The 13,621-nt window shown below is 42.7% G+C and overlaps 1 protein-coding gene across 1 annotated transcript; it reads left to right on the forward strand.

Annotated features, from left to right (window-relative positions):
• The first annotated feature begins 7,895 nt into the window (after nucleotides 1–7,895).
• LOC119692533 (early growth response protein 1) lies at nucleotides 7,896–13,214 on the forward strand. Its single transcript, XM_038113426.2, has 2 exons — nucleotides 7,896–8,378; nucleotides 9,954–13,214. The coding sequence occupies exons 1-2, from the start codon at nucleotides 8,189–8,191 to the stop codon at nucleotides 10,805–10,807; spliced, it is 1,044 nt and encodes a 347-aa protein (XP_037969354.2). The 5' UTR covers nucleotides 7,896–8,188; the 3' UTR covers nucleotides 10,808–13,214.
• The last annotated feature ends 407 nt before the right edge of the window (nucleotides 13,215–13,621 follow it).

The following is a 13,621-nucleotide window of genomic DNA, read 5'->3' on the forward strand; positions in this document are numbered from 1 at the left end:
GTGGTTAATGATTGTTCTGGATCTCGCCTCTTTGAATTTATTGCAGTTTTCATTATTTGTTCACGGATTTTATACTGCGAATAGACATGAGACACGAAAGGTTTGTTTGTTGTAGATGTACCTAACCATTAATCTGTTTTGTTATTGGACTTAAACAAAAATAGTAAAACAAGACTTAAAGCACCTTGATGAGAAAGGTTTTGCCTTGTTTGTTTACACTCATAGTCGTAGGTGGCTATTTACTTGTAAAGGATCATCAGACATAACAAGAAATCAAATGTCAAATCGCGTTGTGAACTAACCACGAAGACAACTATACTTCCTGCCGGGCTATATACAGAAACGACCATCCGATAGGAAGTGCGGCAGTAAGAAACAACTGACAATCGTAAAAGCGCAGATGTTCGCTGATTTACAGCGCAAATCGAATCGAATAGGCTGTTTAGTCGCCGTTGTTCTGTGGGCGGGCAGCTAAATGAGGGTCTATCGCGGCCCGATCGTGAACCCGCTATGTTTACAACAAACAATGATCGGGATGAGTCAGAGGATGTTGCGGCAGACGCTCGACGCAATGGCACCGTGTTGGCGGAGACAATGCCTCTAAAACCTCTAATCGACGAAACCTGCAGGCCTTACCTTGACTCCTACGCTGGATCATACCACCTTTTACCAACCCACCTACTAAGCCTTGTGCCATTCAACTTCTACGTGTTAATGTACGCTAATTATTTACTATTTACCCATGTTTTAATGGCAATTGTTACTTATACGTCGTTTCTTGATCATGTAGATGTACTTACTTAAAACTATTGTGTACGGTCATTGCACAAGTGCATGATGCAGTAATCTTCACTCAAAACAAAAGACTGTCAATCAAAAGTTGCGTCATTTGTTGGAGCGGACCTTAAGGGCGCACTTGTTTCAATTGTTTGTTTGTTAGTGGAGTGATACGTTTTGTTATGGTATTATTCATGAGGAGTGTGGCCTCCACGTTAATGAATGGGCCTCGCCGCCACCCACGTGCCGGCCATTCATGCAGCAGCCGCGACCAAGGCGACGCCGCCTGCCCTGCATTCGCCTTTACTCTTGACATTTAATGTCAAGAACAATAATGGCTCCACGATTCGCGTAAACAAACCTCCTAATAACGTTGTACACTGCAAATAGCACCACTTTGAACAACATAAATCTTAGTACACGTATATTGTATATACATTAACTGAATTTCGATGAAAGAGATACTGTGAGCCTGTCTATTTTTCCCCGGCAAGAATTTAGGCAAACATCGTTACCATTTGGAGTAAATGTCTTAGGTCATCATGAAAGAAATGGCAGAGGTCGCATCGAATTAGGTGAATCGCTAGGCGGTTGCGGCGGGCGGCATGAATGGGCGGCGGCGTGGTGTGGGGCGGGAGGCTGCGGCCACGGCCAGGGCTGGCGCAGGCGCGCGCCGGCAGGTTCAAGGACGGCATCGATCGCCCGCACTGCCGCGCCGCCCGGGGCCACGGCCGGACGCCGCTCGGCACATCGATAATCGCACGAGGAAGTTCAATGCGAAGGATACGCTACGGTTGCGCGTGAACTTTGTCCTTTACTTTACGTGGAGCTTGTAGGTGGACTGTTGGCTTGGTAACCACGTTTTGAATAGCCTTTGGGATGGGTAACACGTGTCTCTTTTGAATGTTAAAGGTTAAAACTTAACCCTTGTAGACGTATGCCAAACTAAAATGCTCATATTAGAATCCCATTCCATTGATCTTCTAAAAGCAACCACATCAAACAACTACACACTCTACTGGTGAAATCATATCATTCAGAAAATAAGTTCTCCATTCACGATATACGATATCTCAAAAGTGCTTCGGTACCAGTTTGTAAGGTGAACCTATACAAGTATATTTTTCTGGAAGCAGGAGTTGATTGCGCGCGTAATCCGCCGTAAATAAGAGGCGCGTGCGCAGCGCTGATTACATTACCGCAGCGCACAGGGAGTGCGGCGGCCCAGACCTCAGATTTATTATTATTAACTTACACTAACCATATATTAGGACTTAAATAGAAGAAATAACTTTTGAAGAGTTAAGCACAGGCTGTCTGCCGCAGTGCGATCTTTAATGAGCTTACTCCTGTTTTAGTAGATAATTGAGTAATTCTTCATCACACTAAAACTAGGCATTAAGTGCTTGCTGCCTACACATCGGTATTGAACTTCGTTTACGCCTAAGCATAATTTAGTAAGAGAACTTAAACGAGACCAAATAGGCATCATAAATAATTGAACAAAGTTTAAATTGAGCAAGTACACTCCACTCCATTATGCGTGGTGTAGCGCGCGCCTCTGATTGCGAATGCATGTGTCGCGGACGCGTGTCCAATCGCGGCCCACGCCTCTTGCGCGCTGATGACTGGTTGTAGGTTATTCTGTCGTGCAAGCTTGCTGATCCGAAGCAGTGTATGGATATAGGTAGATTAGGTAGCTATGTGTACTTTACTGTACTTCTTCGTAAATGTCATACGTAAATTGACGTATATTTCGCCAAAAGTATAATAAGCTAACTGCACTAACAATTTAATATTAATACATCTAACTAAAAATCTATTTACCGTTGTAAAAGCTAAGGGGACATTATAACATTATATAGTTACACAAACTTGGAAATATAAACTGCAAATTGCAACCTAATACAGCCATAACCGCCACACGCAACAAATGGACTTACGCGGTCGGACATAACAATGCACACGTCACGACACATGTACCTGTGCACCCACAGAGCCAGCTAAGTAATTATATCACCCAACAACAAAGAATAGCACCAAAATAGCTCGGAAATCCAATCCTGAACCCACATGCAATACTGCATTTTCATTAAGCTCACACACACAGCGCTATTTCACCGCAAGGTGGGCTAGTGTGCATCGCCATTCATGAATTTCCCAGCTTTCAGGAACCTGGGTAGGGGCAAAGGGGGGACTAAAGCGCGGGGTGTGGGGCGCCCCCTGTTTATGAATGGGCGCGTACGTCATAGGCATCGATCGCCGCAGCGGCCCCCACCGGGGTTATGTAGCAAGGGCAGATAAAGTGGCTTCTAAGCTCAACAGGTGATCGGCTGACGCAAAACATTCAGAGTGTTTTCGATTACCGAGCCTTATCAATTACCTTATTGCGTCACGGTTATAGATCGGTTGTTTGGATGCATGTTATGTTTAAGTTTATGAAGTATTTTTTTTCAGTGCAAATGCATGGTAAGGAAACCTCATATATATTTTTGTTAAGGTTGACAAAACAAACCTGAAAATTAGATATAGTAGGTAGTACTATTTTATTTGTACGCCTGTAGTGATCCGACAATTTCAATATAATTAGGGGAACCAAAGACAGTCTTATCTCTTCTAAACATGTTTTGTATGAGTAGACTCCGAAGCTTCAGCAATGTAATGCGGTGTTGTGCAACAACGTAAAACATAATGAAATGACTGATTTCGGATTTCTAATATTCAAAAGGCTGCACGGTGCACGTAGCTAGTTCGCGTAGGTAAAGGTTTTAAAATGGTTTTGTATTATCAATGAACATAGACTGTTATAGTACTCGTACCTACAGGGTGAAATTTAATCCGAAGACAGGTCAATGTACCCGTCGACGAAGGGCAACGTCCTGAAATATGAAAAAAAACCTTTGTCGACTACGGCCTTTTTTGTAATTAAATCAAAATATTTTAAGGAATATTACCAAAAACTACATACATAAAAAGTCTGCTTGTATTGGAACATAGCTCCTGAAAATTCAAGAATCATTTCCTTAGCTACGCTTTTCGTAGCATTTGCAATATTAGCAGAACTAAAGTGCGTTGTGATTGGCTCAATTGTCGTTGAGCAGAACTCCTCAAAATTACTTGTGTAAATGTTGTAAGTACATTTTTTTTTCTTTGAGAATTGTACCTATTATGTATGGAATTAAGTAAACAGAAATTGTCGTTAGAATATTTTAAAAATAATACCACCTACGATCTACAAAATGTTTTTTTAATCAATACAATTTAAAATAGAGCTTTTTTGGGAAAAAATCTATGTATTCGTGCTCTAACAAAAAATCTACGAATTATTTTATTTTAATACCGATGTAGCTTTCCAGCTATCTTTTTACTTACTTTTTACACTGACATTCTTTCGTTGATTTTGATGCTTTAAATTGTCATCTTATTATATTTCATTACTGAATGGGGACATAAATCAAAATTAACTGACCATTCGCGACAACGTAACAATACGGAACATAACTTAAGGCATACGCAGGCAACCTGGACGCTACTTTTGTACACACTTCGGTAACTTTTATGCGGCTTTTTAGCACGTCATTCATACCATAATCATGAAAATAAAAAACTTTAGCCAACGTTACTTATGCTAAGTAGCATAAACGCTTTTGTTAAGTGCATAACTTTTCAGCGAATTTTCCTGAACAATGTGCCAGCTTCGAAGAAAACGCTTTACATAAGATTTTGGCACGTTTTGGCTCAGTACGGCAGTTGCGCAATGCTTGGAAATTTCGGTCCTTTCATTCTTACGTCCAATACCTTCGCCGTCTACACTATTGAGTGACCTACTTAGGGTGGAGTTACATCTTATGAATTATCGTCTGCCTAAAACCCGTAGCGGTTTATGAATAAGGGGGGTGAAACTCGTGTATCTAGGAGTCACGGTCGTGCGTCACGCGGGGGGCGGCGGGCGCGGGGGCGTGACGTCAGCAGACACCCTGTACAAGTATTCCGCGACGCACTGGATAAATCTATTCGTCCCCACCTCTAAGCATGCCCTTATGAAGACGGATTTCAGACTGATGTTTCCGAAGGAATTTGAATTTAAGTTCCAATCCGTTGAAGTAGGATTGCTTTAGGAAATTTTCCTACAGCGGATAATGTGAATTGAGGGAAAACTCGAATACAGAAAGTAAGTAAAAATAAAAGCTAATTAGAAAGAACGCACGCATTTCCCAGCGGCTACGTAGCCAAACCAGTATAGACTCATGTTTGGATTACATTCAAGTGGCGATTACACAAACTCTATAAATGAATCGGGATAAACATTTGATTTCAGCCTGTCTACGTCAGCGGGTGATGATGAATTGTGTGCGGAGATAGTGATGGCGTATGTGGCGTAATTATGTTAGTGAGTGTGCCGTGACGCGGGCGCGATCTCGAGATAACTAGATATCGAGTGCCAACATAGCTGGCCCGTGAGCGAGATCTATTCGCGCGGTCGCGTCATGCCACGGTTATTTCGGTTCGCGCTATCGGTCATAGAGCGTTGGGCGGGCGGCGAGCGGCGCTCTCTGTAAACCCACAAAATGTCCCGAAACATATGTTTCATGTAGATATCTAATTGTGTTTCCACATGAGTTAGCGATATCAAGAAGCAAACAAAGACCTTGTTATATGGGTAAAGCAAATTGAATATTTGTCTTCATGTTTAGATACTTCACATTTTCAGTTATGGGAATTAGACCATAAAAATAGTCTCCCATAGCCGTCTCGCACTTTCGTTATTTACAAACAATTGGCAAGTAGGAGTGAAGTAGGAACACTTAGTGCCACCGGTCCACTTTCTAATGCTCATATCATGAGTGTTTGCGCGGCGACCCGACCAGAAAATATATGTTTGCGATGTGAGCAGTCGTCCTGGACATATTTGGTATGGATCCGTTATCCGGATTTTTTCTGCGTTTCCTAAATAAAGTAGATATGAATGATACTTGAATATACAAGTACGCCCCGTATAATACCTAATGACATTAACAAAATTAGTCGCAATTATTACATCCCACATCATGACGTGTTAGTCATCTGTAAGAAAATTAATGGAAACGACATCGTGTAACTACGAGCAAAATAAACACGGGCAGACTTTATCATAACGCTACCAAAGCGTAACATGTCTCAACAAAGGTTACGTTGAAGGCGAAAAATATAATAAGGTCTAAGTTTATTTATATTAGTGTTTTGTCGAGCGTAAAGCAATATTTGTTAGGCATCTGTGTACGGAAGACTACTGTGTCCACCCACCATAACTATACAATGTTGTGTCGCCAGCCGGGCCGTGGGAAGTAAACAAACACTGTTTGTACAAATCCTATTGAACACACTCAGTGTCAATGGTCACGACCATGATAATGAGAAGCCCGCTAACTAGATATGATATTTGTGATTTTAAAGCGACAACTCTACGAGTTGGTTGGCAAATAATAAGTACCAAACATTTCCAATAAGCTGTTGTTAGGAGCTTGAAAACGTTTATAGCATTCACCAAGTCTATTTCAGTGGTTAATTATCTTGCCGTAACACCTATCAAACGACGCCGATGTCTATTGTAAAAGATCAAATTGAAGTATTCCAGCTATGGAAAACGTCTACCCAATTATAAATTTTGGCTAGCAACGACAAACATCATAAGCTAATGAGTAACTTCGAAACATTTCCACTTGCTTTCATGAGCACACCGAGTCATTTTCGCTCGAGCTGAGTAATGACAACTAGAAATAGAATGGCGATCAAAATAGAGAATGTATTAGAGTAACTGTCCGAAATAGCGTCCCGCCTCCGAACCAAAAGCAGTCTTGTTAAATATAGCGTCGTTTGGCAGGACGTTTTCATCTAGTGATTCACCTGCTGAAAGCTCGATTGTTGGGGGTTTACGTCAATCGGTTGCGTGGTGTTTACGCGGCGCGGGAGCGTCAGCTGACAGCCACGAATAGCTCTGACAGTGGCGCGGCCCGCTGCGCCCGCGCACCCGCAAATAGCGCGCTATAATTAGAAGCCAGTGAAATCGTGGGTTTGTTATTTTTCTTTATCGTCTACGTTACGCGATAATTGGGTTAGCGGTTGCATGTGGCTGATCGAGCGTCGGCGTGTCTCGTGGCCACGGCCGGGGCACCCTCGCCCTCGCAGGCTGGTGCACTACCGTACGAGACGACGTTTTTGCCAAACATCGCTCGATGCAGCTGACTCATAGTGTGCTTGTAAACAATGAACAATCGCGATTATTGATGTTATTATGGGTGATGTTTCATGAGCCATTTACTGACATTAATCTTTGGCTGCTGGCACATATTTCATCTTAACATTGCAACGATGACTAAATCATAGTTTTAATGTTCTTCTGTTATGTTTTGCTTCGATGTAGGTATGTTTGGTTTCAATTATACAGTTAACTATTCCAATTTAATAGACTTTAAGATGCCTATAGCTATCTAAGTTAAAGGACTATCATTGGCTTTTACAATATTATCAAGTTTCACAAAATAGATTGGTTTTGATTACTTCCTAAGCCACAAGCATTTCATTAACTGTTAATGCAATAAGTTCTCCTGTATCAGGCTATTTGAAGTGCCACTTAAGTGTTGGTCCTCGTATTATTGCCGTGATATTGTGTTATTGTGCGGTGAGGCCGGTCCCCGCCTACTCAGGTGAAACCTACACAAACCAGGTAATAGCCCCAGGTCTGATCAAAACAAACTGTAATAATCCCTGCTATTGGATAATAATAAAGGCCCGTTATTTACATTACTTTAATTGTTAATATAGGTCGTCAATGTCGGAAGTCAATGACATACATGAGGTAAATACTACTTAATAATTTGTCTTATTTATTAAATTAATTATCAGTTCTAACAAAGTTACAAAGAGCATGGGGCCTAATACAAAGCCTTGTGGAACTCCTACAGCGAAACGCAAATTTTTGCAAAAATATATTTTGCACATCTTTGAAAGCAATAAAAATACGCAAAAACCAACAAGGGAAGATGGCACATAAAATTGTCAAACTTGACGAAGAAAAATAAAATCACTTAAAGCACCAATATCCTTAATAAAAACCTCCAATTGGAAGTGGTACTGTTAATTGGACGGGCTCACCCGGCGCGGCGCGCGGTGGAGGCCGGGGGGCGGCGGGCGGTGGGCGCTGGGCGGAGCGGGCGGTGACGTCAGCCGAGGGGGGGGCGCCGCGGCCGCTGATTGGCGGAGCCGCGCGCGCCACTACCGAATATGGGACCGCGAGTCCATTGATAAAAGTGAGGTGCGGGGTCGCGCGGCGTTAGTCCCATTCGCACCGCCGGCGCGAGACGCCGTGTTCACGCTGGCGCTGTTTGTGATACCGTTGGGCCCTTGGGCCGAGGAGCAGGTGGTGCCGGACGGCATGGGCATGGACGAGGGCGGGGGCACCCTGCTGTCGCTGGCGGACGTGGGGCTGAGCTTCGAGTGCGCGCTCAAGCCGGCGCCCGCGCCCGGCCAGCCCGGCGGCATGCCGCCCGACCTCAACACCCCCGTCAGCACCGGCGACCTGGCCGCCTTCTTCCCCAACCTGCTGGAGCCGCCGCCCATCTCAGGTGCGACCGCAGTGATAACGTTGTAAATAAACAAGCAAGTCCTTGGACGTCCTTCAGTGCATTTCCCCCAGTTTCCCGACAGTGCAGAAAGCAGCTGTTGAAATTTTCCGCGCTCTCTATTTATACGGTTCGCGTGAAACTGAAAGTTCGCCGCCCGGCGCGCGATCGATACGCGGAGTTGAATGAAATGAAATTTCATTGTGAAGTTCAGCCGATGCTTCAGGGACTCGGTTTATTAGTGCGATTAGTTCAGTGTTTTGGTTTGTTTTCGGCTTTTGTGATGTTTTGATATGCATTTAAAAGTCCGTCGGTAAAACTGGTATGCTTTTTAAACATATTTTGGGTTTGTACAAATATTTGCTTTTATCTGATTTAGTTACTTAGAACAGTTATTTTCAAAAAAAAATATTTTGACAAAGTTAAAATACTCTCAAATAAGCTAGATCTTTGGAAAGTATAAATTATTTTCTTTTACAATAACTCTTTCAAGTAAAAATAAATACTAAAAGTAAGTAAATTTTAGAACTTAAATATTTTTTATCTTAACTTATCAAAAAAATTAGTTTTACCATTCTTATAATTGCATAAACAAAACTATAACTACAAACAACATAATTTAGAAAATATCACATTTATGCCGTGTTTTGATTGGTTCTTCAAACATGCATGTAAAAGCTTTGGGAAAGCTCTAGTTTAACATCACTCCAATGCCATGCCTTGGTTATTTTTTATTTAAAAAGTGCACTATGGAAATGAGATTTTTAGAAGTCGGCTACGCAGTCCCAGATTATTCGCGTTCGAAAAGCTCTTCATGACAAGCTGTAGCTAATTTAGTTCAAACTAATTTGTTTTTTCAACACAAAAATGCAATGTGAACAAAAGTTAAATAAAGAACATAGCCAGTAGGTGAGACAGTGGCCGGTGGTGGCAGATAGCCGTATCGCTTCCGTCGGCGCTTATCGCGCGCGCGGGCTTCCGTCGCGCATGTCAAAATAACACGCAAAATCTTTATACAACGCTGAAAAAGCTAATTCGTTTAACTATCCGGATAAATAAGATAATAGAAGGACATTTTGTTGATATCAAATCTTTTGGTGAAAATGCAATCAAGCATCTGAGATGTCGTTAGTCTAATTATTCTTTCTGTGTAGCTTTAAATGTCGGTTGTCAATATCTAATCCATTGCCTGGTTATTATGACTTTTAAGAATGAGATATTTTTATTCGTTTTTATCGATTTCATTTTATGTCGGTCTATGGGAAGAAAGTATTTCAATATGAAATATAGTTTTAGTATATAAAAATAAATGCAGCATGTTTAATATTGTGAACGGAGTGCACGAAAGGAACCGAAAGGAACTTTTATTTATTTTAGATAGATATTTCTTTTCCGGTGACCTATAGCATGGAACCCGGAAATATATTTGTATGAAGCTAGAGTGACCCTCCATGGCAACGAGCGACTGTCAACTAATCTGTCTGGTTAATCCTTTCTCTAGTATTTACCACCGACCCGACATTGCAAAAAGGTAAAAAGATTTGACCAAATTATCTAACAGTAGTGTATTGCCTGCAGGTTCCCTCACAAGCGATGAGCTGTCGCTCGTGTGCTCGCCGCGGCGGCACAAGCACGAGTCGTCGCTGTCCCCGGGCGCGCGCGCCGAGGACGCCAGCAACGCGTCCAGCGCCAGCGCGTCTCTGTACGCATCCGGCGGCGGCAAGCAGCCGTCCCCGCCGCTGCAGTGGCTGCTGCCGCCCGGGCCCGGCCCCGGACACGACAAGTACTTCACGCACGAGTACGAGGAGCGCGTCGACCTCATGCAGGACTGCCCGCCCTGCTACCAGCCGCCGCACTGCGACTACCGCGCGCCCGCGCCGCCCGCCTGGGACGAGTACCAGGCTCCCCCCGCGCCCGGCCCCTCCGGCCTGCCCAAGCGCGACCCCTACCCCGCGCCGCCGCCCCCGCCGCCCGCGCCGCACCCCGACCGCCCCGTCGCGCTCGCCGAGTACAACCCCTCCACCAGCAAGGGCCACGAGATCCTGTCCCAGGTGTACCAGCAGAGCGCGCAGCCGCTGCGCCTCGTGGCCGTCAAGCCGCGCAAGTACCCCAACCGGCCCAGCAAGACGCCCGTGCACGAGCGGCCCTACGCCTGCCCCGTGGAGGGCTGCGACCGCCGCTTCTCCCGCTCGGACGAGCTCACGCGCCACATCCGCATCCACACGGGGCAGAAGCCGTTCCAGTGCCGCATCTGCATGCGCTCCTTCAGCCGCTCGGACCACCTCACGACGCACGTGCGCACGCACACGGGCGAGAAGCCGTTCGCGTGCGAGGTGTGCGGCCGCAAGTTCGCGCGCTCCGACGAGAAGAAGCGGCACGCCAAGGTGCACCTGAAGCAGCGCATGAAGCGCGAGCGCGGCGGCGACTTGTAGCCGGACGCCGCCCGCCGCCGCCGCGGGCCCGACGACCCGGGCGCGGGCGCCGGCGGGCAGGGCGCGCTCGTGCCGCTCCTCACTCACTGAACTCTCACGCACGTTGAAGTTATCAAATAATTTCATCGCATATAGGTGTAAAGGATTGTCTTTAACGAAGCTTTATTAACTCTACATTTTGTAAATTCATTGAAATTTATATATATCTTTTTATACATATTTGTAATTATTACGGTAGGAGATGATCAGCTCGATGTATTTAATTTATTTAGATAGGTTTAAATGAATGAATCGACTGGGATCAAAGTAGATATGAAGCGAAGGTGGCCTAAATGTATCGAGCGTGCGCGAGTGCGCTTGTCTGTAACGAAGTGGAGATTTTACTAGTATTATAGGTTTAACGAGAGTCCGGACTAGCGTGACGCAGCATCCACATATCGGAGACGGCCTCAGCGGACTGAGTCCATGCATTATGTATCCTCGATCACGGACTGGTGATAAATACGTAATGAGCCTATTCGCTAGTTACTACTTAGGAAATGTATTGTACTATATTTATAATTATTCTCGTACTTGACAAACTAACGTGAAATTGTGCCATTAATTTAACTTAACGATGTGCCACTGCACAGCTAGTGTACGGTACTCTAACTCGACTGCTGAATAAGTGATATCTACTATTATTTTGTTTTATATTTCTAGTCGAAGGTATGACATGAGAACGTGTCGACTATATTTTCTTTATTTTAATGCATATTTCTGTATACGTACATTCTTATTTAATGTTTCGACTGTTTCACAAGTTCTTCTTGCTCAAATATTTTAATTTAACAAAATTTGCTCAATCCTGCTTCTTACTACTTTGTCTTTGCATTGAATCTGCTTTCCCGACACTAACGCACTTCTTGTTAACCCTCCCAGTGGCATATAATTTTTAACGTGCGTATTATAGACTAATCTAGTGAAGATAGCTATTTACTTATAGCGTTTAAATATGATCTCTTAATCAATATTAATTAATTTTCAATTATCGAAGGCCCTTTATTTATAATACTCATAAGTTTTGTATAGAAAATTGTATACTTGTAAGTTAAAACCATTTCACCAACAGGCTATCCGTTCTTACATCATAGATTCATAGGTAAATGTTCCACATATATGTTAGTAACTAAGCTTCCCAGTTTTGTTCAGTAAATAGTTGTTGTTTATGTATAAAAGTACAAAATTTGTGCACAAATAAGAAAAAATGATCATAAGATTCATGTCACAAGAATTTACTACATTGCCTTCTTCTTTAAATACAATTGTTGTTTAATTAGGAACTAGTTACATAAATAATTGTTGTATAGCGTCATTTTCTAGACAATTTAACTTCACCATTGTAAAAGGACAGGATTATTACCGGAAATGCAGTGATTTACACTAAACAACAGGGTTGGCCATTCAAAACTTTTTTCGGTCGTTATGAATTTAGGATTATCTGACAATAATATTACTAACTCTTGCGCATACTTCTGTAACTGTGAAAAAGTGGTTCTTCACTTCAACTTGTTTGACTCTTTCAGGGCATTACGTTAGGCTGTGCCATATTAAGCTTTGAATGGCATTTTTGATGATGCAAGTGCCATGTTAACAGTGTTACTGTAATAGTTGCCAATGTCCACATAGGGAGAGGCCACTCGGCCCGCGGGTCTCAGTCGACACTAGTGGTCGAGTGTCGCCCGACAGAGCACAAACCACTTGCACTTTTTATGAATCATGTTGCACGAAGGTTCATATTGTTATAGGCGAGACGTGGTCTCGGGTAGGCAAGGCTAGCTTAGATAGGTATAACTAAAGCGTTTAAATTCATGTTCGTCAAACGAGTGACAAATGTAACGAAGAAGACTAAATTCTTACACATTTTACGTAAATTTTGCATCGCGTTAAAGTTATTGATATGGTGTTTGTATAAAAGTTGACTTGGCCATTGTTTGTTACCTATAGCTAGACACTATTGTTGAGTCATTGCGGCGGCGAGGTGTAGAATGCACTGCATCGGATACCTTCATATTATTGTAGCTCATCTCTTAGACTATTTGAGAAGGGCGCTTCTTCTTATACTTTTAAGGTGTTCGCTATGTAAGAATCAAATCGAATTCTTTACGAATTTTGTGTACCTACCTATTGGTTAATTCAAAAGCCGTCGTATGTATTTTCACCTTGTGAAAGATGTTATTGATGTTCTAAGATAGTTGTAAGTATTTAGGTATTGTTAAATCTCACTAATTTTTACTAAATTCTATTTAATATATTTGTAAATACACTCTGACTAAATTTGGATTTAATGTGTATATAAGAGAAAGAGAATTTTTATTTAATTATGAAACCACCTAAGGTGCAAAAATACAAATTGTTGAAAAATTTACTTGACTATTTCATTACTTCCTTACCAAAACGAAATGACATACGATAAGATCTCGCCCTCTGAATCGAGAGGCCGTGTGTATGATGGGAATCCTGACATGCATTATTTTCAATCGAGGAATGGAATTACAACTACACCAAGGTTTCTTGCGATGAAGGAAACCATCGTGGAAACCTGTGCATCTAGAATTGTGTATGTGGTATCTTACCTAAGTACATTGTACTCATTCCAAAATAGCAATACGGCTCTGACTACCCCTTTGGGGATTATAGTAGTTTGCATATGCAAAATGACATACACGGAACTTCATTATCTTACAAATTACCAGAGAAATCTATGTAAGAAAATTATGTTTAAAATCTCAATGGACGAATAAGCTAGGCTATTGAGAAATATTGTTAGATAAA

This window comes from Plutella xylostella, chromosome 23 (genome assembly GCF_932276165.1).
Source record: "Plutella xylostella chromosome 23, ilPluXylo3.1, whole genome shotgun sequence".
NCBI lineage: Eukaryota > Metazoa > Arthropoda > Insecta > Lepidoptera > Plutellidae > Plutella > Plutella xylostella.